The 27652-nt window shown below is 40.5% G+C and overlaps 1 protein-coding gene across 1 annotated transcript in view; it reads right to left on the reverse strand.

Annotated features, from left to right (window-relative positions):
• Positions 1-27652, reverse strand: part of MAPKBP1 (mitogen-activated protein kinase binding protein 1) — a 535700-nt gene that overhangs the window by 249749 nt on the left and 258299 nt on the right. The window contains exons 8-10 of the mRNA XM_063439925.1: positions 24556-24738; positions 23736-23896; positions 3395-3584 (exon numbers count right to left, since the gene is read on the reverse strand). Of these exons, the coding sequence (XP_063295995.1) occupies positions 3395-3584; positions 23736-23896; positions 24556-24738 (534 nt within the window). The remainder of the gene's footprint in view (positions 1-3394; positions 3585-23735; positions 23897-24555; positions 24739-27652) is intronic.

The raw sequence follows: 27652 nt of genomic DNA on the forward strand, positions 1-27652 counted from the left end.
AACCCAGGTAGCTGGAGAATTTTATAAGACAACGAAAATTGAGTGCCCTACTTAAAACTTAACTTTTAATATAAATACACATATTACGATGAACTTGGCAAAACAAAAAAAGAAAAAAGGTATAATTGTGCAAACAAGCTCAAAATAAAACAAAAAGAAGCAATAAAGCATATATACAAAACGTGAAACTTTTTATCCAGTGTTGAAGTCTCACTTGTAAAATAGTTCAATACAGTGTATCGATGTCCCCTTCTTTTTAATCATTTAAGACTGTGTATTGTCTCACTAATGTCAATACACTTTCTATGGTTTCCAGAATTTTGGCAACCAAGTTTTAATTATTCCTAGATTGTTATAATGGCACATTTGATCTGTGCCCGTTTAGTGAGATCTGCTGTCCGTTTTCTTTATATATATTTGTTGCTGTTAATTACAGACAAAGTAAATATAATACAATAATCGTTTCTAAAATTGTGGTGACCAAGTTTTAATTATTGGTAATAATGCACTATTATGCCTAGATTGTTTAATAGCTCGTTTGATCTGTGCTCGTTTAGTAAGGTCTGCTAGCAGTTTTCTTTATATATATTTGTTACTGTTAATTACAGACAAAGTAAGTATTACACAATAGAGACCTGTGATGTGAGAATAGAAATTGTGGGAGAAACAATACTGGTCATAGGTATTTTCTAAACGATAGTATAATCCAGTGAGATAATGTTATATCTGTGTCTATAAGACACTGTGCTAATACTACTGATCAAGTCCTAAGGTGATGACCCGATAAGTATTTTCAAATCTCCTGCACTGGGAATAAGGGTCAAAGGGGAAAAGAGGCAGCAGCTAGGGACCGAGTAAAGGTACTTCTGTGCCTTCAAAGGCACCTATCATCAATGCTCAGCGCACTACCTCGGTAGCTATCCTCTAGATGGCTGTTCCTCGGTCAGGTAGTAATTCACTAATCTTAATCCAAATGCACAGACCATTCCTAATCCAATGGTACCAGTCTCGGAAGCCTACCTATTCAATACTTCCAGAGCCCATTTCCCTTATACGCAGTAAAAGCACAAAGTAAACTCGGGATCCTGATTATTGAACACGAAGTCCCTGATTTAATCGTAGTCTATTTTAGATTAAAGCGGTCTATCAGGATCATCTAGTGCCCCTGACGCGCGCGTTTCGCCCAAAGCTCATCAGATGTAATAAAAGTTACATTTTAAGTAGGGTACTCAATTTTCAGAAAATGAACCTCAGCTACATTACACTTTCTTCTGTGGATCACACACACATTAGGAAGTAATGTCACAACCTGTAAGATTACTCTTAAAGGGACTCTCCAGTTCCAGGAAAACAATCCGTTTTCTTGTCACTGCAGGTCCCCTCTCCCTCCCACCTCCCATCCCCGGTTGCTGAATGGGTGAAAACCACTTCAGTGACTTACCAGACGCAGCGACTCTGTCCCACGTCGCTGCTTCTTCCTCCGCCCACGCTCCTACCCGTCACCACCTAAGCCGGCGGGGGAGACCGATCCCGCCCGCTGGCGGGGGAGACCTAATGCGCATGCGCAGCATTAGACCTTTCCATAGGAAAGCATTGAAAATTATTTTCAATGCTTTCCTATGGGGATTTTAGCGACGCTGGAGGTCCTCACATAGCGTGTAGGCTAGTAGACAGCCACTAGAGGAGGAGTTAACCATGCAAGGTAATTATTGCAGTTTATGAAAACTGCAATAATTACAGTTGCAAGATTAAGGGTAGTGGGAGTTGGCACCCAGACCACTCCAATGGGCAGAAGTGGTCTGGGTGCCTGGAGTGTCCCTTTAAAGTGATAAGTATTGTGTATCAGGTGGAAAATGCCTCTTGTAATAGGGATATAATACATCCTACAAAGCTGTGGTGACTAAACCCCCAGTTTAAAGCATTTCCAATTTTGCAACAAACTAGAAAAAAATAAGTATTCTTGACTCCAGATTTATCCTTGGATCAAGAAGCTATTACCCTACAGTTGAAAAATGTTATAATTGATTATGTTTTCGCAAGTATGCATCTATTTGTGGTTTAAATGTCTGTACAGACTCTGATAAAACCACTTCTTCAGGCAGAGAATTCCACATCCTTATTATTCTTATGGTTAAAAAAAAAAAAAGGATTTACTTTGCCGTATACTAAATCTTATTTCTTCCAGTCTAAAAACATGACCTTGTGTCCTATGTATAGTCCTTTTTGTGAATAGATTTCCACAAAATGGTTTGTATTGGCCCCAGATAAATTTGTATAATTTAACAATAACCCCTCTGAGGCGCTTTTTTTCTAAACTAAATAGGTTTAAATTTGTTAACCTTTCTTCATAGCTAAAATGTTCCATTCCTTTTATTAATTTTATAGCCCTTCTCTGCACTTTTTCTAGCGCTATAATCTGCTTCTTTAGAACAAGGTGCCCATAATTGCACAGCATATTCAAGATATAGTCTTACCAGTGATTTATAAAGAGGCAAAATTATATTTTCATGCCGAGAATTAATGTTCTTTTGTTTTTATGCATGACAATACCTTACTGGCCTTACCCACTGCTGATTGACATTGCACATTGTTACCTAGTTTGTGGTCTATAACAATTCCCAATTCCTTCTCATGTGCGGTTATCTCTAATTAACTACCATAGGGCGTACGTTGCTTTGCATTTTTCTACATTAAATTATTACTGCCATTTGTGTGTCCAGTCCCCCAGTCTATCTAAATCCTTCTGCAGCAAAGTAATATCTTGCTCACATTGTATTACTTTACAGAGTTTTGTGTCATCTGCAAACACTGAAACATGACTTGCAATGTTTTTTCAGATCACTTATAAATGTTAAATAGAAAGGGTCCCGGAACAGAAACATGAGGGACACCACTTGCCACCTCTGTCCAGCTTGACAATTTACAATTAATGACAGCTCTCTGTACTCTATTTTCAAGCCAATGTTCTACCCTAGAACAAGAATTTTATCTAGACCGATTTCTTTGAGTTTGAAAAATCTAACTAGATCACATCCATTGCAACACAATATTCTATACTTATACTTCGATTCTCTCCTTCCATTTCTGTTTTCATCAAACACTTTTGGCACAAGATGCGTGTGCACACATGTTCTTTTGCAGTAAACCCAACCAAATCCGTAATGTCAGGAGATGGTATAAGAGCGGCAATCGACCAGTATTTCTATATGAAATTCTACACAGACATTTTGGAATGACTGCTTATTTCTAAGAGTAGTTTCCCTCTATAAACATTAATCATTCACGTATCGACCTTTATTTATAATTGGTCTTCAAAATCCTCATGTAACTTATGTTATACTTCAAGGGAATGTAGGGTTGCTTACTTATAAAGGTGGTAATGGCAGGTACTTACCTCAATGCTCCATACACATGAAGAATGGTACAGTGCAGAGTACACCTTCCCTACTTTCTTCAAGTCCTTGATGTCCCAAACATAGAGACTGTGATCATTGTAAACACATGATAGCCACTGGCTGGTAGAGTCAAACGTCATGCCAATAGTGTCTGGATACTTGGCATCTGCTGCATTGGAGAAAAGGCGGCTAAACAAATGAGATAGATAGGTGTGAGACACAAGCTAGGAAACAAAAATCTAAATGAAATACTCAATGTTACTGCTGCCAAGCCAACTGCATTTTCGTCTTTGAGAGTATTAGTCATAAGTTTAAATGACTGCAGACAGCGGACAGCATCAATTACCCTGTAATTGTACAGAAACAAATATATCTGTATTTACCAAGTGGTTGACGAATAACAGACTTTTCTGAACAAGTACAAATGTAAGGTTATGCATTAGATGTTATTAAATAATAAATTGTAAACATTGAAATCAGATAGTCCTAACACTAGAGTGTTATTACAAGTATGCAGATTAACTAAATTAAGAGTTTTACTCTACTTATTTCCCCCGGTATGTCAATCTTGCCCCACCTCAGATGGTCAAGATCATCAATGCTGAGGACCTCAGGCAATCCAATGCTTCCCCATAGCACAGAGGCTTGTGCGCATGCACAGCAATTGCCGCACTGCACCAATAAACATCTCCTCACAGAGATGGGGAACGTTGGTAATGCAATCTCTGCAGGACCTCAACCAGGAAGTCCCTATAGTGGCTCTCCAAGAGACAGCCACTAGAGGTAGCATTAGGCAGCAGTGGAAACACCGCCTTTTCTCACAAAAAGAAGTGCATTGCGGAGCCTGTGGCGACAGGCATTTTGCTCCAGAACCACAACTTTAAGCTTAAGTGGTACTGGTGCCTAGAGTGTACCTTTAATTCATTATTTTTCAGTTTTTAAGATTTAGCACAATAGCTGCAAAATGAAAGCCGAGTTTCAAAAACAAAAACACCCACACAAAATGGGCATAAGTAACCTCTAGAAGTCCATATACAATTTCACCAATGCCATGTGTCCTCAAAAATCAGGGTCTGAGCATTGCAAATATTATCCTAAGTTTAGGAAAGATGCCCCAACGTTTGTGCCTGCTTGCTCGGAGAAATGTGAGCACATTTTGCCTAGTTGTTGTTTTGTCGTTGCTCCCTTGGTTGGCCCATGTAGTGACCTATCTATATGCTCATCTCAGTCACATGTTACACACTAGTTGAGTGTTAAAATGAGTGGGTTCTGGGGAAAGCCATGTATTGATTTGAATTCAAAAGGCAGAAATGTAACTACCCATTTCTATAAACAATGCAGATTCATTGCAGCTGCTGATGGATAGACACAGTCCTATGCTTTTCAAAGAAACTCCGTTCATTTTACAAAATAAAAATTAATTCCGGGGATGGGCCTGACCGCCAAGATGGCCAGACGTGTTTCATCTCAGCTCCTGCCCGACCAAGCTAAATAAGGCTATTAATACCCACTACCGCACAGAGCGCCACCTCAAGTAAGCAGCAAATGGGCACTGTAAGAAGTGGAACCTCAAGCACACCTGATTATAAAGGCTCAGCTCAGAATGCGTTATGTCCGACCACGTAGCCTACCAAGCCAGATGGCCCGGTGAGTGGGAGATGCGGCCGATCTCCCACCGCTGGACCCGCATCAAATATGATGCTCTCCACCCCCCCCCCCTCCCCTCCTCTGGACTGGCAGGGGATATCCCGGTCCCCACTGAGGGGACTACCCTCCATGCACCAGCGGATTCTCCCATCGACCTGAACACCCAGGCACCACGTGGCAAGCCTAAGATGGCGACTGTGCCACGGGCTGCTGTCTCCTGAGCAAAGGTCTGAGGACACGACTATCCGGCAAAGCGGCAGAGGAGCTGCGGAGTGATGGCACACTGAACACCCAATGGCTGGTACTAAACGGAAGCTGCAAGCTCTTCATGGTAAGAAGCCAAAGGGGAAGAAAGCCCACCTAAACCCTGTTTACTCGAATTCCAAGTCGTCCAACACCCGCTACTGCCTTCCTAAGCTGGGGGCCTGGAGGGGTATAACCCCGACGCCCTTCCCACACCCTTGGAGGGAGCAACATTGATCTCAAGACCGCGCCCGTGGTGTAGAGAGCGAACAGAGCAGTGAGAACTGTACATGGGCACTTGTTGAGGCCCGGGGCCAGCGGAGGCGCCAGCTTTGGAGGGATGGGATTCTGCCTCATTTCAAGACTCTAATAGCCACTATAGGTATCGGGTGAGGGCTTGATGGGTCGGTGAGGGAGACATGCGTTGCTGCTCTGGCCAGCCTTAACTGCCACTTTCTGGCTTTATCTAACTTTCCTTGTGTTTGCCACCATGGCCTCATAGTTACAAGATATGTGATGTAGCCTGTTACAATACAAGCATGTTTAATTTCATACCTATCTTGTCTTTCTTACGCCTAGAGGGATTTCATTGTTCCTGACACTCTTACTTTGATATTTCTGCCTGTATGTCCAATATAGACAACCCTTTCTCTTTAGTCTCTCTGTCCACTGGATTCCAACTGGGGACTCCTTCTGGGAGTAATAAGCCTGTCATACCTCTCAGTGTTTTTCTTTCTTGTTATTTTCTTTTTAAAATGTGCAGCATATCTTCACTCAATGTAAGTGCATCTTTGTTTAAGCGATAGGGTGACATTATTTTTCAGCAAATCACCACGTAGCTGTTCCTGTTCTATAATATGCCTGTTGTATGATAATTTAGTCTTATCAGCTCATTCTCTTATTCTTATGACCCAGGCATTGATGTTCAACTAAACATACCAAGCTTCTGTACATATTGATAACTACTCGCGTATACCCAGCCCAATTTCCTATATCTTGTCTTACATCTTATTATGAGAAAAAGAAAAATGTGCAGATTATCGTGACCTGCAGTAACATGTTTTTCCATACGTTGTTCATGTTTATGACATGTCATTGTCTACCTACGTCTAACACTGTGCATAAAAAAAAAGAAATTCCATTAGGACTGGATTATTTTTTTTTTTTATTCAGTTTGACACCATCAGCAGAATTTTGCACACTTAGTGCAAGTTTGACTTTTAGTACAAATAATCATCTGTCCTGTAAATATGATTCACGGTATAAACGACCTGTGGGTCAAACACACAAAGACATATTTCCAAAACAGATTTTTTTCCTTTTTTTAAGCTTTTATAGAAAAGTGATGTGGGGATAGAGAAGTAAATGAGAAAAGAAAGAAACACACATTGCAAATCAACATGAATATGAACTGCATAATTCAAATCTGCTGGGTAAAACACAGACTCTATTGAAAGTCATAATACACAGCTGTAGGATGGGGGTCAGGAGATTCAAACCCACATCCAGATTCATGGATCAAATAAATGGCTGTAAAATACAGCAGAAGTTGGATGTCTGAATTCCATTCATTTAGATTTAAGTATGCACCATCTTCATTGCATACCAGATGTGTTCATAGTCTATTCAACTCTATCCGGCTTTATAAAAGCATTAAAACAGACAGTCAGAGGTAAAGGAATTCAAGATGACTATCAAAAGCATGCATCCTAAAAATAAAAAAAATAAAAAATAAAAAGATCTTTGTACAGGTGAAGAAAAGTTGTAAAAACTAATTGTATATAATCAAATCGCTGGCTGGCGTTAAAGGAACACTCCAAGCATCATGACCACTACGGTGGGCTGCTAAGAAGTGTAAGAAATAAAACCATTTGTTAACGGTTTGACTTCTTACTTGGGGTCTGGTGGGAACTGCTTAATTCAGCCTGTCAGAGCCAGAAGCTCCTGCTTGGGGCTTGCATTAGCTCTGCTTAGCTAAACCCTGAGCACCATTAGACATAGCTCAGAGCTACGAACTTCTAGCTCTCAGAGGTAGGGACAGGTACCCGGTGGACTGCCAGGTAATAAGTAAAATTGTTAGCAAATGTCTTCACTTCATAAACTGCTGTGTTTCAGGACACTCCTGCCATTAAAGCCATGGGCCTTATACTATAAGGTCACCAGGACTTGCCGGCATACAGGAGAGGGATGGCCTGTCTGTTGGGGAGATCAAAACATTCTCCACCAGCCAACCCATTCTCCTGCCGAGGGGCCAAACAGAAAGAGGAGATCTTCTCAGCCGGAGTGCAGTTCCTACTGAATCTCCCTCATCAGCACTGATACTTTTACAGTATCAGAGCATTGCCGTGGGTTACCATGACAATGCTCTGATACATAGTCCGGCGCCACCAGAAGGAGCTGTCTCACAGGACTGCAGAAAATGACCAGATTTTACTAATTTCATGACGTAAAGTCATGATTTTATAAAGGACACGGAGGCGAGTGTTATTCTCTTAGTGCTATTCTCTTTCTTTTATTCCTCAGCAGCAAAAGAGTGAAATACTGTAAATATTCAACAAAATTTAAATAATAACATCATTTACCCCAAAGGGTTAACCATATATAACACATTAACCAATGAGAGTGTCCCTATCCTAATAATGTCCCATGTGACCTTAAGCCACTCCAGAAACTTATAGCAACTTCTGTTGGCTTTTGTGCTTTTTGCAAGAGATTGGAATTTCTGATTTTAAGCGATACAGCTCGTGGAGAAGTAGCAGTTTTGTTGGAATTTTTGTTTCCGGACAGCTGTTCTTTAACCACTGAATAATCAGCGATTCCAAATCCAATTCTCATTGAGTTTGAAATGGGTACTTCCCAGTCTAAAAAAATACCCTCTCCCTAATCCAGGGGAGACTTGCAAACAGTATGTTGCTAGAATTGGTGAGCTGGGGGATTATTTAGAGGATCCTTGGGTGGACAATATGTCAGGGTGGACACAAGGACAGGGTAGTGAAACTCCCTTCCCTAAAGACGGGGCTAATGATGATTATTTTCTGAGTATGGTTAAGGGATTATGTTTGGGAGATAAGAAATATTTTCCTTGGTATGATGGTATGATGATATGATGATCCAGGATGGGATAAGGAATACATGAGACAGGGGGGTAAGAATTGGCTTAAGATTGCACCTCACTGATACCCTGTTTCTCAAGAGGAGAAACTGTTGGTGATACCTGTAAATCACTGCCCCCTCCTGATTACCTAAAGATAATGATGATTGGGTGCTATCCTTGCTGTGGTAGTTAGTACACACTGCTCCATAGAGTTCCCTTTTACCCCCTCCCCAGGAACAAAAGGATTGGGCAGCTCCTCTGAAGCCCTGAGGGTGTCCAAACCAGGTATGAGAATTAAGGGAATAAAATAATTTAGGGAATGTCAAAAGTACATGTAAAGGTGATGATAAATAAAAGAGAGAAATAGAGGTTAATTAAGGGGGGCTACAAATTCATGTTGTAAATGTAGATGATTATAAATTATTATGAAATTTATATTTTCAGCACATGCTTCATTTCGTGCTGTAAACTAACTTGCTTGCTACAGGTACCTGACATGTTGTAAATGCTTTAAATTGTATGTATTCTGTAGCATTGTGCAAATCTGTAAATTGTTGTCTGGGGATGCAGAGATTTTATTGATTGTGACCCAAATGGTGGACCCCCTGTGCAGAAGTGGGTTTGAAATTTTGGTCATGGAATGTAGGATCAGAAACCATGGACAAAGGTTTTTACCTGTGTTTTTATGACTTTTGGGAACTCAAGTTGACCGGTCAAAATTTCCCATGCCTTTAACATGGAGTAGTTTAAATATTTTGAGTGTTTGAGAGTTCTGACAAATGCAGGTGATACTATGTCTGTGTAATCTGGTCCAAATGTTTTATAAGCGTATAGGAGAGAAATTCTATTGATAAGGTACATATGTTGCAACTGGTTAATGCAAGTGTTATACAAATGTTTAAGTTAAACGCGTTATATGGCCGTACGGGATCCCTTCTTTAATAAGAAAACCTTTGGTACCAGAACTCAAATAAATTTGATACTAACTGTTGAAAGTTTATTCTGTGTAAATGGTGATTGTGATAAATGTGTTTTGGTTACTCATTTTAAAGTATGCAGTTTGATTGTCATGTATGTTAATGAGTAATTTGCTGTGCTATTTTAAATTATATTTGAATACGTTTGTCTCAGTATTGACACAGATGGAAATGGCAGCGTAATAATCTATTAAATAACTGATTTATTATTGAATACTAGTCCAAGAGCAATATGAGTTGTAATCCTTGAAGCAAAAGAAAGAGAAAAAAAACACGCTAAGTTTGAGCTGTTTTCCAAAATTCTGTTGCAATAATGGACTTCTTGCCAAAATTCGACTTTCCTGTCCAGCTGCCAGGTTTTCTGGTCTAATCTTAAAGCATAATGCACAAACAAGGGAAACCTACATTATGTGTTTCTTTTGGGTGTGACATTTAATAATTTATTTTGGATTGAGTTAATTGCCTGTCCATGAATAGGTTTTTTTTTTATTGGGATGTCTGCTGGATATCTGCTACATTCGTTGTGTTCTGTGTTATAAGAGGACATGTGTGATATTACAATGAGTATGAAGACTATTTAAAGAATATTTGCATGTCATTAACGCAAGCTTTTAGTGTCTTTTTACAACAGATTAAATGCTGATCAGCTCACGAAAAAGGGGCCCCTGGAAAAAAATCTGCTTTTCAAAATCGTGGATCTCTCATTCTCCATATTATTAGGGGAGTATTTAGCGTTATCTTTAACATAAACAATTGTTATGTTATATGGTTATTTAACAAGAAAAAAATAATGGATATATAGGATAAGTTTTTTCCCAGATTAAGATTCATCTAATATGCCTCATTGATTATAGCAAAATGATGAAATGGCATTTTTAATAGAGATCAGACAATTTATTTTGAGGCAATTCTAAACTACTGTATTATATTTGTATTGGTATATTGAAAGCATTTTGCAGACCCAGAAGAGAATAAATAATATAATAATTGAAAAAGGAACCATACTATGGGAAGAGGTCACCCTATTAACTCTCTAAGGGGTTAAACTCATTTTTGTATAAGCATATAAAGTTTAGTTTTTGTGGTTGGACTTTTGATACTCAATTTGAACTCAATTGAAGTATTACAACCATATCCTTGCAAGTGTAGGAAACGGCTGCAATATGATTTTAATATTTGCAATATATTAGTGTTTTCAATGTATTCTGACAATGGAAAAGTAACTGACTGCATTACACCTATGACTAACTGTCAGTATTGCAAACCCTGTAGTAAGACTCTGCTTTCACTGTTTATGTATACACCCCTAGACAACCGCTATAACTGCTATACATACACAATAATTCTTCAAAAGCTTATTAATATTATATCTGTGTGGTACACTAAGAAGTGTATACAAAGAGGGGGTGTGAGTTAGGTAATCACGACCTGCATATGGAATATGCTTCATGAGAAAGATACAGCAGGTTGTTTTGATATAAAGAAAGAGGGAAAAGTATGTTGTATCGGTCACAAAGGATTGTGATCTTAAGCAGGGGAGACAAGGACATTTGGGAGGTGATAGGAGATTGAATCAGACACGTTTTGGAGGCAGAGGTAGAGAATTTTATCAAAGGGTCTAACTTTTGTAGAGGTGGCAACTTCAGCACTGTTTTAATTGTGGATAGCAGGGGTTCACCCCAAGGTGCTCGTGGTGAACCCGGTTCTCCCGATCAAGCTGGCCCCACTGGTACTCCCGGGTATTGCTGGTGCCCCTGGCTTCCCTGCTGCCTGTGGTGCTCCTGGACCTCAAGGCCCCGGAGGTTCCCCTGGACCTAAGGGTAACAATGGGAAACAAAGGAGAACCCGGTGCTAAGGGAGAACCTGTCCCAGCTGGCGTTCAAGGACCCACCCTGACAGGTTCCTCAATACCAACCACAGCTTCCAATCTATACCCACACCCAACAACCCCAGCCTAATACACAGATGGCTCATGTTTTTAATATTTTATATACAGTTTTCAGAGATAAAACCGTATTAATGCTGGCTCTTAGAGGATGTACAAGCTGAAGTTAAGATGTAGACAAAATATGAAATAACTAAAATAAAATAGGATAATAATAAGTATGCTTAGTCAATTTGTAACGTGGTATCATAGAGGCATCTGCAATAAAATAAGTGAGTTTCCAAGACCTGACAGGTGAGGGCAACTTAATATAACATATGTCTACAGTTTGCTGCCCCTTCCTTGTCAGAGGCCACTTGCAACCTTAGCAAAGCAAGACAACTATGTCTTAAACAAAGCACTTTGCAACAACAGTAATTCATTTTGTTTCTCCTATTTCATTCATGGTTGTTCTATAAAAAAAAAAAAAAAAAAAATATTGTTTAAGAATGTTTAAGGTTTCGGTTTCAAAAGAGGTTATCATGGTCCACAAAATATCTGACAGAATGCAGCATTCCAATTCTATTAAAGTAATTAATTGGGATTATCAAATTATGGTTTAAGTTTAAGAACAGTATTTTATTGGGAATTATTTCAATATGTATATGTTAGTGTTTTAATACTCATCCTGTCCAACAAGAATTTATATTAAATGAGTGCTTCCCTCATCCATCCAAGGCATTCTAAAGGGAAATTATGTATTAAAATTGTATAAAGGACAAATGCAATGAAATATAAGCAACAATGAGAGAAGTACATGTTACACAAGTTAAGGGTTTAACATTAGTCTCTAATTTGAGTTTAGCCTAGACAAGTAATTTATTGATGTCGTACTGATCCTTGTGTTTGTATGATTATAGAGACCATACTGGAGTATTTGTGCCGCCTGATATTTGGGACTACACACCAATCTCTCTGGCTGACCTACCTGCCTACCTACCTACCTTTTTTTGCAATTAAATCTGTTTGGTCAAAATCCATGCTGGCCAAAGAAACTGAGATGCTTACTTATGAGGACATAAACTAACTTGGAAAGTCCTGAAGGTGCAGTGCTGTCTAATGCCGCTATTTCTGTATTACCCTTTCAACAATTGGGGTGTTGCATAGAGCATTGTGGTGAACATCCAGCAAACAGAAGAATTAAGAACTATGTGGAAGCTGACATTGTCTTGTTGTTAGCCATATTGCTACCCTTAGCTATGTTATGGTGTCTAAGATTATGGAACAAAGTTTATGGTGTCTAAGATTCTTTATTCTCCTTGAAAGACTTATTCTATTTTTCTGGACTATGCTGGACTATTGAACTATTTTGTTATTTTTATTTTTGTAGAGTTAGCCGGAGAGAGAGGAAGTGTTAACTTACTCAGGCATGGATGTACTATGTGTGTCATTGATGTATGTTGAGTGTACCAAGGATGGATTCCCATTTATTAAGTGTGGATATGACCGGACCATCGAAATAGGGATGTAATTAGGAGACATAGGATGCAAGGTCATGATTGGGATTATTGTTAGAATTACAAACGGATTATAAGTTATCTCATGATTTAATATGTAAATGGGCCTTTTGAAACTAATCAAGAAATGTTTCCCAATCCCGATACCCGAGCTATTTACTTACAAATGCAGGGTTTTATAAGTCACTAATGCTGTCAACGTGAGGGGATGACATGTCTACACAGTCATGGCCCTCACTCAGAGTTTCCCCAGATGTGCTTTTTTCCTCAAATATGAGTTTTTGCCACTGGATTTTTTGACCTGGCCCCAGATCACCGGGTGGACTGGTAATCCAAGACCCTGGTCCAAAGAGGGGATAGATCTTATTCCCGTTTTGACTATATGAGCTTACATTTTGAATTATAATAATAATAATATTCCCGTTGTTGGGAATAATACATTTTGCCTATATTGACTCAAGGCTCAAGATACAAATAACATGATGTTCAGTCTGTTTAAAAATGGTTGACATGTCAGCTGTTTGAAATATTTAACTTGTACACTTAAAAGATGTGTTCAACAGATAATTGAAAAAGCTGAAATCAACAGCTCGAACTCCTCTTAAAGGGAAAACCTATGGCACAGAGCAAATGGGGGAAATCGAGGTGAAGAAATAATGAAAGTCCCGCAGACGTGATTAGCACGTCTGAATATACCTCCTTTCGTTTCTCTGCCGCAGGCCTCCCATAGATATTTACCGTAAGATAGATCATGATATGATCTAAGAGGGGAATTGTAGATACAAATATCCATTTTGCTATCTATCCTAGCTGTTCATATAAGGGTTAATTTGAACAAAGAATACATGGCATTTCATCTTCTATTCTCGGAAATAGGATTTATAAAATCCTAGTTACGGGAAAAGTACTGATTTCGAAATGTTCTTGTTAATTGTCCAAGATATCGGTATTTGTAAATATCTGGTTTTAATCAAATATGTAATGCGTTCTATGACGAAAGATTATAACTAGAAACAGCCGTTTATAACTTGTGAACAACAAATTATGTCACTAATGCTCATGGCCCCCACCGACATGAAAATGGGGTATAAATGCATATGACTGTATAATAAACTTTGAATTGGTTATAGAACACATCTCTTGTCTTCTTGACTGATTCCCAGGATCCTGTCTATCACAGAGGGTGTGGCTCTAACAAAATATCCATCTAACTAAGAGAGTTTCGTGTATAGCTGATTTTATCCCCAACACGGGCTCCAGATGAAACAGGCAACCTTCTGCTTGAACTTGTATGGGCAGGCATGGACCAGAATGACAACCCAATTAGGAGGCTGTAAAACAAAGAAATGAAATGGTAAAATACGTTCTTGGATCTTATTTCCATATTATATTACGATCCTATCAACCAAAAACCAATTTGTCATTTCAGTACTAGTCATCAGGTGAAAGAATAAATCACATTATTACACAACTCGTGCCCCATTACATGACAGTATATTCACAGGGAGGGCGTAACTTACCTGGATTGGGTGGGATAGTACTCGCCTCCGTGTCCTTTATGTCATGAAATTAGTAAAATCTGGTAATTGTATTAAAGGACACGGAGGCTCCTATTATGCTAGTTCAAAGCTGCGTGATCACTGAAGTGGAAAAATTAGAAATTGGTCGGAAATAAAATTCTCGGAACGTAGATTCTCTGGACCAATCCGCTACACGGAGGAGGTCTTCTAGCCTACAACCTAGAGAAACGGCTTTTGATGCCATAGCACCCCTTACAGAATGTGCTCCGTATGTGGAGGTATCAATGCCCGACGACTCCATGATCCATTTAACCCAGCGAGATATGGTGATAGTAGAAACCGGATGGTGAGGTTGTCGGAGTGCCAGAAACAGATCTGGATACTGGGAATCACGAATCGAGACGGTCCTTGCCTCATATTCCTTGAAGCAGGCTACTGGACATAACTTAACGTTATGTGGAAGGGCTGGGTAGGAGACTGATGTAATGGATGTCTTTGTACGTCTCGATATGTTGAAGGAGACTCCTTCTGGTGTAAATGAGCGTGCCGTGAGGTCCAGTGCTCGGACATCTGAGACACGTTTACAAGAGATTAGACACAGTGTAACCAACTTAGAAGTGAGTTGCTTGATCAAGAGTTCCTCATTTCTTGGCCAATTTTCAAAAAGTCTGAGAACTAGGCCAACATCCCATAAGGCTGCATATTTAGGTCTTGGTGGGCGTGCAAACTTGATGCCACGTAGAAGTTGACACACCACTGGGTGCTTTCCTGCTTGGAGTCCATTCCAGCTTTGATGGCCTGCCGAGATCGCGGATCTATACAAGTTAATTGTATGATATGCCAGACCATAGTCGTAAAGTTAAGTCAGGAAACTCAGAACCTGACTCACATTTGCAGATATAGGATCCATGTGTTGTTCCATGCATCAACCATTCCATGCGTTTCAGGCATGTAGGTACGACTTCCTTGTTCCTGGGGACCAAGCTCCTGCCAGGAGATCCAGAGTTGCCTGTGGAACATTTGGGATGTAATAGGGTCCCCTGAGAGGAGCCATGCCAAGAGTTTGAGATGTCCCTGAAGTAAAAGGGGGTGTGAGTTCCCGTCGGAATCCCGTATGAGGTCAGTTGTCACCGGTAGTAATCTCGGGAGATCTATGGACCAGGGTTGAGACATCCAAAAGGGGGTTATGAGGATCACGGAGGTTCGGTGGCATCTGAGATGCAGTAGAGTTTGTGCGATGAGGGAGAAAGGAGGGAAAACGTAGTGGCGGGTTTTCGCCATGGTTGGAGGAAAGCGTCCGTCGCCAGAGTTTCCGGATCCGGCCTCCAGCTGAAGAATTTTGGCAAATTTGTGTTCAAGCGTGACGTGAAGAGATCGATGTCCAGGGGGCCCCAAAGTGATTTAAGTGGCTGAAGAAGACCGGGTTCATCCGCCAGTCGCTGGCATCTCGTAGGTGTCTGGAGTTCCAATCTGCCACTACGTTGGACATCCCCGGAATGTACTCTGCTTGTACCAAAATGTTGCAGTCCAGACAAAATTGCCAGAAATCTTTCACCAGTTCTGCTAGTATTGTTGACCTCGTGCCCCCGAGGTGGTTGATATACCGGACCGCTGATATATTGTCCATGCGTAATAGAATAAGCAGTTGGTCGATATACTCAAAAGACTCCGTAGAGCAAACGATCCTGCTAGCGGTTCTAAGCAGTTGATATGTAGTTTCTGTTCCTCTAGGGACCATTTTCCTCCGGTGGAGACAGCTCCACAGCGCGCTCCCCAGCCAAGCATGCTTGCATCGTATTCCACTATCATGTCTGGGGTGGTTTCCGAAGATCGCTCGGCCGTTCCATGCTTCCATGTGTTGTAACCACCACTTGAGTTCCTCTTTGGCGGTGCAGTCGAGAGGAACAGAGTCTGAGTATGAGTGCCCTGAGCGAAGGTATTTGGCTTTCAGTCGTTGGAGTGCCCTGTAGTGCAGAGGCCCAGGGAATATGGCTTGGATTGACGCTGAGAGGAGGCAGACAATCCTGGACAGTTGTCTCAAGGTAAGAATGAGACACGCTAAAGTCCGCCTGATTTCCTTTTTGATGGATTTGACTTTGGCTGTCGGGAGTAGGAGTGCTCCGTTCACAGCATCTATAGTGAATCCCAGGAATTCTATTTACTGAGAGGGTTTGGTGACCGACTTCTCCCATTGATTAGAAACCCCGAGTCCTCGTCCACAAGAAATGTTCGTGGAGCAGATGAGGGTCTTGCGCCATTATGAGGATATCATCCAGGTATATTATGAGTCGAACTCCTCTGCTGCATAGGCGGGCGACCACTGGTTTCATGAGCTTCGTGAAGCACCATGGTGCCGATGATAGGCCGAACAGTAGGCATGTAAATCGCCATAAGGTCTCTTCCCATTGGAATTGTAGGAAGTTTTGACACTCTTCGGCCATCGGAACCGTGAGGTACGCATCCTTCAAGTCGAGCTTGACCATCCAGTCCCCTGTAAGCAGAAGATCTCTTAGAGAGTGGATGCCTTCCATTTGAAGTGGTGGTATGTGACAAACATGTTTAGGGGTCGTAGGTTGATGACTGGACGGACGCCTCCGCCTTTTTGGGAACCAGGAAGAGGTTGCTTAAGAAACCCAGTGTGAGTGGGAGGACTTCTGCAATAGCGCCCTTGGAGGCTAAGGCTTGTACTTCTTGAGATATTAGGTATTGGTCGTGAGTGGGAAACACCATGCGGTTGGGAGGTTGTATTTGAACAGGGTAGTGTACAAAATCTATAGAGTATCCCTGAACAGTGTGAAGGATCCATGCATCTGCAGTGAGCTTGCGCCATGCTGTGACAAAATGACACAGTCTGCCCCCTACCATAGTTAGTGAAGCCAGATGTCGAGGTATAGAACTTACCATAAGGTCGTCGGCCATAGGAAGAACCTCTGGGTCCCCGAGACTGCCATGGTCTGCCCCAGACTGGGAAGAACGGTGTGGTAGTTCTGGGTTCAGGTGTTGTAAACCTGGACTGTATGGGGCCTCGGTAGCTCGGCCAGGCTGACAACCCTGATAACTGCCGGCCCCGCCAAAAAACTCTCTGGTGGAACATGTTGGCCTGAGCTTTATCAAGTGCCGTAAAGGTGCCTACATATGTGCCTAGCTCTTTAACAAAATTATCTCCAAATAGGAGGGCTTTTGCCTGGGGTACAGGCTCTGAAATAGCTAGGTTCACTAGCTTAGGTTCTATTTTTATCAAGATTGCCTTGCGCCGTTCTGTGGCTACCGCCGTATTGGTGTTGCCCAGCAGGCATACGGCTCGCTGGATCCACCCCCTGAGTGCCTCTAAATCCACCGGGGTACCACCTGTTATTGCGCCTTCGACCATGTCTAACATTTTTGCAATTAGCCCTAGGATATCCAGGACCTTGTCCTGGCAATTCCGCCAGGCAAACACCAGGCCCTTTCCAGCCTGATTTCCCCAAGAATTGGGCAATTTTGGGGTCTACGTCCAGGGTGTTGCATGCCATATCCGGAATAGAGTTTGCTCCGTGCCACCTTGTCGAGTGGTTTTCTAATACGAGCAGCGATATATTTTGCAATGTGCTCTAGGGGATACCACTCCGAGGACCTCGGGTGTTGCAAGGTGTTGGGGTCAAAAGGTGGTTCACCTTGCAGATCAACCAGGGCGGAGTCGTCTACTCCATCATTGGAGTTTGCGCCCGCTCCTGTCATGGAGCTGTGCTCAGGGAGATAAAAAAAACTGGGGTCATAAGAGTCCTCCTCATCGGACTCGCTCTGTGCCTCCTCTTGCTCCGACTCAGATTCAGAGGATTCAATGAGGGCACTAGCCCTTTTCCAATTCCTCACCGATTTTGCCCGGTGGGGGGCTCCTTGTTGTGGTTCAACCACATGATCTGTGACACGACGTAGCCTGTCCGTCTGTATTGTTTTGGAGGCATTTTTGTCCAGGTGGTGGGACTTTTTGACGGCCTTACGCCCACTAGGGGCTACCGGATTATCCTCTGGGGGGTTAGAAGTGGAGGATTTCAGTGCCTTGGTAACTGACAGTGATTGTCTGACATGGCCCCCATAGCGATAAATATGGCCTGTGTCACGGACTTCGTCATAGCCACGTCCAGGAGGGAATGCAACTCTTCAGAGTCCATTTGCTCCTGTGGCCCTTCAATCATTGCGTGGCCAGGAGGAAAGGATTAAATGACCGACAGATAAATATTTTTAGCCTTAACTGGGCACAATTATCTGTGGAGTAGGAGTGTGACAGTTTAGCAGCTAGCTAAATAAGCCAACAGCTGAAGAGGCACAAGTTATTTAAGCAATACAGCTTTAAGAGGCACAAGTTATTTAAGCAATACAGCTTTAAGAGGCACCAGCTATTTAAGCAATACAGCTTTAAGAGTCACCAGCTATTTAAGCAATACAGCTTTAAGAGGCACAAGTAAAACAATATGCAAAGCTGAGTAACAAAAAAAAACTAGGCACAGTTAGAGCAGTAGAGCAGGCTAGTATTGCGTGGCCAGGAGGAAAGGATTAAATGACCGACAGATAAATATTTTTAGCCTTAACTGGGCACAACTATCTGTGGAGTAGGAGTGTGACAGTTTAGCAGCTAGCTAAATAAGCCAACAGCTGAAGAGGCACAAGTTATTTAAGCAATACAGCTTTAAGAGGCACAAGTTATTTAAGCCAACAGCTGAAGAGGCACAAGTTATTTAAGCAATACAGCTTTAAGAGGCACAAGTTATTTAAGCAATACAGCTTTAAGAGGCACCAGCTATTTAAGCAATACAGCTTTAAGAGGCACAAGTAAAACAATATGCAAAGCTGAGTAACAAAAAAAAAACTAGGCACAGTTAGAGCAGTAGAGCAGGATAGTAACACAGACACGTTGCAGCCCCCAGGTGAGCGTATTGGCTGCGTTAGGAAAAAGCGCGGCAAAATTGCCAATCAAAACATGGCCGTCGCAATGCGCACTCGCTATGTGCGCATGTGCGAGAGGCACTTAGCCGTGGCTAACGCTGAGAACCACCGGGACCGCGATAAACGGTACCCGGTGCGAGGAGGGAGCCCCAGACTGAGGTCCCTTCAAAGCAGGATGGTAGAAAAGCCTGGTCAGAAGATAATTAAACTGACCAGGTGACTGAGGGAGGGGAGGGAAAAGGGAGCCACAAACACATCAATAAAACAGTGATAAAAAACTAATTTACCACAGAAAAAAGGACAAATAAGGCATAGGTAATGCAACAAGGTTAAATTAAGGCAAATGTACCAAACTAAACAGAGATAAATAGATAATTTTCCAAATATGTAGAGAGATGTAAAATTGTACTTAGCTGAGGAGGCAGCAGCACAAGCAAGAGGAGTAGCTTAAGGTCATATGGGACATTATTAGGATAGGGACGCACCCAATCATCATTATCTTTAGGTAATCAGGAGGGGGCAGTGATTTACAGGTATCACCAACAGTTTCTCCTCTTGAGAAACAGGGTATCAGTGAGGTGCAATCTTAAGCCAATTCTTACCCCCCTGTCTCATGTATTCCTTATCCCATCCTGGATCATCATATCATCATACCATCATACCAAGGAAAATATTTCTTATCTCCCAAACATAATCCCTTAACCATACTCAGAAAATAATCATCATTAGCCCCGTCTTTAGGGAAGGGAGTTTCACTACCCTGTCCTTGTGTCCACCCTGACATATTGTCCACCCAAGGATCCTCTAAATAATCCCCCAGCTCACCAATTCTAGCAACATACTGTTTGCAAGTCTCCCCTGGATTAGGGAGAGGGTAATTTTTTAGACTGGGAAGTACCCATTTCAAACTCAATGAGAATTGGATTTGGAATCGCTAATTATTCAGTGGTTAAAGAACAGCTGTCCGGAAACAAAAATTCCAACAAAACTGCTACTTCTCCACGAGCTGTATCGCTTAAAATCAGAAATTCCAATCTCTTGCAAAAAGCACAAAAGCCAACAGAAGTTGCTATAAGTTTCTGGAGTGGCTTAAGGTCACATGGGACATTATTAGGATAGGGACACTCTCATTGGTTAATGTGTTATATATGGTTAACCCTTTGGGGTAAATGATATTATTTACATTTTGTTGAATATTTACAGTATTTCTCTCTTTTGCTGCTGAGGAATAAAAGAAAGAGAATAGCATAATACTCGCCTTCGTGTCCTTTAATAAAATTACATATTTCACCCGACCACCACAAATCTGAATTTTCCCTTTCCTTGGCTCAAGGTAAACCTCAGGGAGGGGGAAATAAAAAAATTGTGTGTTACAGAAACACTTATATACAGTGGGTACACTCAGTGGGTAAAATAAATAAAACATTAAATTACCCCTATTGACTGATAGTATGTAGGACTCCTCCAGGTCCTCAGTACAAAATAGGCTGATTTTACCTTACACCTGGATCCCAATATTGGAATTCATTGCCTCCTTGACGGATTGTGATGTGCCTATTTACCAATTTTATCTTGTAAGTGTGTCTTGTATTAAAAAGTGTTTTTAATTGAGAAACTCTGCACTATTATTATTTTATTTCCTCTTATATGATTCGATGTCCTTCATGTCTTGATGTCGCTACCAAGACTCCATTGGTGACATTAATATGCCTGCAATCAATCTGGGTTTGTGAGTGAATTTCCTTTTCTTCACACTCCAATTTTAAAGACTTGCAATATTGCCCTATGTCTTTCTGTTATTATTTTGTATTGTAGATAGCCATTTTTGGTATTTGCATAGGGGGAAATAAAGTTCAGGTTTTAAAAAAAATAATTTTTGATAGCCAGTTTCCACAACGATTACAGCCACTGCTCTCCATTATGCGAGTTCTTAACCCCCCCCCCCCCCCCACAGTACAGCACCTTTCTCCCCTTGAACATACAAATAGCTCCTATCACACTCAAAATGATCACTACTGCCTATCTCCTGCACATATACACTACAGCCCTTATTCCCCACTTACACATACAGTACAAATACACAACATCCCCAATTTCCCCACATACACTCTGCAGTCCTAATTTCCTTCTATATGCCCCCAAATACACCCTATAGCCCCTAATCCCCCTAAACACACATCCTACAGCCCCATCTAAGTGACTGCTACTAGAGGTGTTCCTATACAGCAATGTAATCTCTCAAAAGGCAGCGTTTATAGTGCCCACCCGGCAGGGACAGGCTTTAGAAACCAGAACCACTAAATTACGTTTTAGTGGTTCTGGTAACTATAGTGTCCCTTTAAGGTGAATGGAAAGTTTTTGTTTAAAAGATAATATATGTTAAATTCAAACCCATAATCTCATAACAGAAGGCTTTTTTTCCACATAATTCAGGTAAACGGAGAGGGGTGTGATGCTGCTCATCTTACCCACTGATAACTGCAAAGTGATCAGTCCTTGTGCCATGCCAAGACGAGACAAGGAAAAGCCTATGGAGAGCCCTGCTGTATAATTTTGACAAAATCAAGTTTGTTTCATAGAAATTAGTTCACTGGTGTGACCCAAAGGCTAGAGATTGTTCTACGATGACAAGTAACCTGCCAAAATAGTAACCAGTACTAAAAGGACCGATCCCCTTTTGCCTTTAGCCTTGAGACTGTCAATAAGCAATTTCATAATGCAACACTGTCTGGTAATGGACTTATTCCACAGTGAACACACTCACCAGTGGAACTTTTTTGCACTCCTTGCCACACAACATTTACAGGTGCCTTTCCCGGTTTCCTGCAACAACTCACACAGGGATTTATTTTTAATCACATTTTGTAATCTCTTCCATGTGTTCTCCTAATTGTAATAATATTCAGTGGGGCGCTTCCAACTCCGTAAACTTAAAGGGACACTATAGTCACCAAAACAACTTTAGCTTAAATAAGCAGTTTTGTGTGACATAGAATACCCCTGCAGTCGTACTGCTTAATTTTCTGCCATTTAGGAGCCCTAGTCTCACATGTCTACATGTGACTTACACAGCCTTCCTAAACACTTTATGTAAAGTAAGATCTAATGATTAAACTTTCTTTGTAGTCTGTTTAATTTAGAAATTCTTATCTCTTGCACTGTTAATATCTTGCTAGACTGTGCACGCACTTCCTGTGATTAAAGTTCAATTTGCAGATCAGGAGAGAACAGTTTCTAAAGCAAGTTAACATTTGATTGAATATGAAACCATTTTTTCATGCATATGTGAGTCACTGGCATTGGAGGGTGGCTATGGCTCCATGGGCAGAAACAAAAGTGATTTAACTCCTAAATGGTAGATAATTGAGCAGTGAAAGTTCAGAGATATGCTCTATAACACAGCAACTACTTCAGAAAACTAAATATGTATTGGTGACTATAGTGTCCCAAAATCTGTCACTGTCTGGGGACTCTGCATAATTTGCAAAGACCCCTGATCATGACATCACCGTACAAGGTCCAGTGGGCAGGGGAACTGGCAAAGGTGAGATTTACTAACCTAAACCTGCACCAGCTTTCTCTTCCTGCTGTTCTCCTTCAGTTCCTGTACAAAGGTCCATGGAAGATTCCACAACACTGCAGCACCCTCCATAAAAATGATGATTTTTCTACAGCTGTCACTGGTGATGCCTGGGGGAAATGACAAAGCTTGGCGGCAGTAGTGTCAAGCTTTGTGAGGCAGTGGAAAAATACTGATACAAAGTAGTCTAAGTAAAGCTTTTGACATGGTTGGAATTTTAGAGAAATTCCAACACAATCAATCTGAGTATTTCAGAAAGATTGAGGGAAAGATTGAGGGACAGTGTAGCTTTAATGAAGATGTTATTGGGGCAGGAGTGTCTGGGCGCCATCTCACCATCCAGGGTTAAACGATCTTTCCAAAGATGGTCCCCCAGCGCCCGATACCTCTGCCTCCTCACTTTCTTCCTTCTGGCCACTGTAACATAAGGAAAGTTTGCCATACAGCCAATGACAGACTGACACTTCTCCACCTGCCACTGACTATATTATTTAATATATAATTATTTCAGATCTGGAAAAAAACATCAGTGGGCCTGCAAATGTAAAAGGGTCTCTTGTAGCTAAAAGCATTATCAACTTCTATATACACAAAAGGAGTCAATAGCTAACCTCTAGTGCTGCAGCTGTCATGAGAAGTGCCTCCCATAAGGAAGACATTTCATAACAACTAAAGTTTCAATGTCCAGCCATTTTTTCTTTTTTCTTAGATAGATTCTTCACAAGTTTTCAGAAAATCTAAACTTTGTAGGAGCAAAGGTAATTTTGAAAAATGTACAAGTTGTATAAGTTCCTTCCAGTTGAGCTTATTTTTCAACTGGAAAGAACTTGTACAACTTGTCCTTCAAACAAGTTTAGTTTTATTTTCATGAATAGTGTTCTACTGTCATTTTTAATGTATGATTTTTTAAAAAACATTGACACTTTTATATTTTTAAATGTTCAGCCCTTAAAGAATGCATTTTGAGGGTCTCACCTTGCTTCTGTTACTGTAGCAATGTCCACGCCAAGGCGGTGAGGCTTTGGCATGGTGCTGAGAAAATGCAAATTGTGGGGGTTGAATATTCGTACGGTACCATCTGCACAGCCACAGAAGATATAATCCTGGATTACCACTATGCAGCTTGCCACGAAAGTCTGTAAGAAATGGACAGAAATTTGTGATGTGAAGATGCCACACACAGGTTTGCAATAAACTGTACTAACTTCTCAAGCCCCATTCTACTGCCAGATTCCTTATTTTTCTACTGTCTATCCCTCTTAAAAATCCCAAACATTTAAAATTGAAGCTAGCCTTGCTTATATTCTGGATAGCAATATATGTATAAACCCCTAAAGACAACATATTCCCTCTACCCAAAAAATGAGACGTACACTATTGTTAGAAAACATATGTATTTTATGCAAAGAATTGACATTTGGAAAATAGAGTTCCGGGCTGCCAAAATCACATGGACCAGGGGTTTAAGCACAAACTTACTTCTACCAACATGACCACTTCTAAAAGCAGAAGTGGTCATGGTAGTTGGAGTAAATTTTGGGCCATTTAAAAATAAAAATTAAAAGGGGGGTCAACAAATAAATGGTTTTAAACATGTGCACAATGTGCAATCTTGTACTGTAAATACACAGGGGAAGGAAATGCCCATGCACAAACACAATGTTGCTGGTTAACACTGTCTTTAAAATTTCAATCTCATAATTGAACATATGACCACAAACTAGAATGACTGAGATAGTTGCATGGGACACAGGTAAGTGTTCACATGTGGACTTAATGAGCTTCACACTCTCACCCGAAGCTCCACCCATTTGTCCAGCAGTCTCCGGTCATTAAATTCACACAGGAGCCCCGAGGATGTGATGCAAAATGTGCTGCTTGCTTTCTTTCCCTTGCCACAGGCCACATCGGTGAAGAAATTGTTTCGGAGCTCTCCCAGGAGTCCAGAGCGTCCAAGTAAGGGAATTGTAGAGTTGACCTGTGAAAATATATATATATATATATATATATATATATATATATATATATATATATATATATATATATATATATGAATACTTTTCAAACAAAGGAGGAACAAAAAACAGCAACTCGTCTTCTCAAATTAGAATTTGATTTTAATATGATTTCAAAATGCTCGGATAATTACCAGAGACTTGGCAAATCTCAGGTGTCACCTTCGCTTCTAACAAATTCATTATTGCAATACATCATTAGCAATGCTGCCAGGTGAAGCTTCACGTTTAAAAAACAAAAACATAAATAAGAACATTTAATGTGCGCATTAATTCACTTATATGTGAATAATAGCAAAACAAAGGAGAGACCGGGCACTTAAGGTCTTCATACATCAGCAGATTTATTGGAAAAACAAGACAGATACAAAAATGTGTCGATCCCTTAAGGGATCTTTATTAAGCTGCTTTCTTTCCCTGAAGACTATGCATGAGAACCTTGAGTGCCTGGACTACTTTGCTGTTATTATATGTGAATGAGTGAATTTAGTGTTAGATGTGTTACGTTTTATACCTATACTTTTTCCTAAAACTTTGAATAAATAATACAAGTTTCAGTCAACTAGTGTAGGGAAAAATAATTATTGATGTGCCATGTCAATAATCACTGAGAAATTTCTCAATTCCCTTGATAAGGTAACAAAATGAGAGGTCCATATTATGCATGAGAATCACGTCACACTGCAGTAAGTGACTAAATACTTAATCGCCCTACTATCTTTTGTAATCTCCATTTAAAAACCACTAAAGTCACCAAGACCACTTTATTTCAATAAAATGGCCTGGATGCAGTGGTCCTGCCCTTGTAATCTTGAAAGTAAAAAACATTGCAGTTTTTAAGACACTGCAATGCCAACATTGCAGAGGCAAATCCTTTTTTAGGTGGCTGTAATACTGACAGCCATTAGAGGAATTTCTGTGGCAGTGACATTCATGACAGTCACGTGAAATGGAAGCCCCCAAAGGAAAGCCCGGTGTTTTGCTTACAACCATGCCTCCTGTGTGACTAATGGAAGCTCAGAGGTAATCAGCATAGACGGTATAATCCCAGGATAATATTTTTTCAAATATGTATAAATTAAGGAATCCTACTTACAAATTCCAGGGCAATTCCTCCTTTGATTAACACCACATACAATTGAAGCAGGATGTAATCAGTGAAGACGATACAGAGATAAAATAGAATTTTATTGGTAGAAAGTAAAAAAAAACAGTAAAATTGTAAATAAAACACAGAATAAAAAAAATATATTTACATTTAACATATTTCAACATGGGGCTATCCCAAAGGTGTGATGTTTTTATTGTAACTGTCCTCGTTATATAGTGGAGGTAATGTAGGTAGGCTTAATGCATTGCTGGGGCAGCTTCTTACATTTTGTTTCGGCATTTTACTATGTAAGTGACGCATCACAAATGTATATCAAAAGTAATTTGGTCAATGTGGCTGGTAACTGCCTGATTCTGTCGTATAGTTATAGATGCAATCGTTATCCGGTAGTGATGTATCAGGAGTACGGAAGAGGCATATTGGTCATGTCCATGTATGTAATCATTTGCTCCCCGGAAAGGGAATTTTTCATTGTATTGCATGTGAGAGATTGCTTGTGGAGTTGTGTGCATGTATGTGGATTATGTTTGTATTATTGTATGCGGGAGAAGCTTGTTCTGTAGCTCTGTGTATATCCAGCAGTGTGGGTGGCTTCCCTGGGGTCCAGTGGGGACTGGGATGACCCTTTACAGGTCAAGGACAGGAACTGTGATAGCTGCTGTGGTCTGCTCTACTCCAGTGCGGATTACTGTTCACAAGTGCAGAGAGGAAGTAATCTTTAGCTCTGGCAGTCTTGAGTGTCGTGCAAAGGCACCTCGGGTGCCATGCATGGCAAAGTGTCAAAGGTTGCTGACCCCTGGTCTAGTAGTTCTTCATATATATTGGAGCCCACATAGGCATTCCAAAAAATATATCACATTTCTACTGTTGCAGGTAATAGCATAGTTTTTTTTTCTTTTCAAATATTTTTATTGACACATTTTTCAATGACAATAATAATAATAACAAAAAAAATTAGCACTACAATCAAACAGGGGAATATAAATGTATGTTTTTGATTTGATATGTTATAATATTGCAAGTCAAAATGAACATGTCAATATTAATACAAATATTATAGAAATAGATGATTGTCTTTGAGGTTGTTTATATTAAAGGGACACTATAGTCACCTGAACAACTTTAGCTTAATGACGCAGTGTTGGTGTATAGAACATGCCCCTGCAGCCTCACTGCTCAATCCTCAGCCATTTAGGAGTTAAATTCCTTTGTTTATGAACCCTAGTCACACCTCCCTGCATGTGACTTGCACAGCCTTCCATAAACACTTCCTGTAAAGAGAGCCCTTTTTAGGCTTTCTTTATTGCAAGTTCTGTTTAATTAAGATTTTCTTATCCCCTGCTATGTTAATAGCTTGCTAGACCCTGCAAGAGCCTCCTGTATGTGATTCAAGTTCAATTTAGAGATTGACATACAATTATTTAAGGTAAATTACATCTGTTTGAAAGTGAAACCAGTTTTTTTTTTTGCATGCAGGCTCTGTCAATCATAGCCAGGGGAGGTGTGGCTAGGGCTGCATAAACAGAAACATAGTGATTTAACTCCTAAATGACAGTGAATTGAGCAGTGAAATTGCAGGGGAATGATCTATACACTAAAACTGCTTTATTTAGCTAAAGTAATTTAGGTGACTATAGTGTTCCTTTAAGGTATTAAAAATGAATATCAAAGTTAAAAGAAATTAAAACAAAAGTCTGGTCAGGTAGAAGTCAAGGAGAAACATTGAATTGATGTCTAATTTTCTCTTCCCACATTTTCAGGTTTTA

Source organism: Pelobates fuscus, chromosome 13 (genome assembly GCF_036172605.1).
Source record: "Pelobates fuscus isolate aPelFus1 chromosome 13, aPelFus1.pri, whole genome shotgun sequence".
Lineage (NCBI taxonomy): Eukaryota > Metazoa > Chordata > Amphibia > Anura > Pelobatidae > Pelobates > Pelobates fuscus.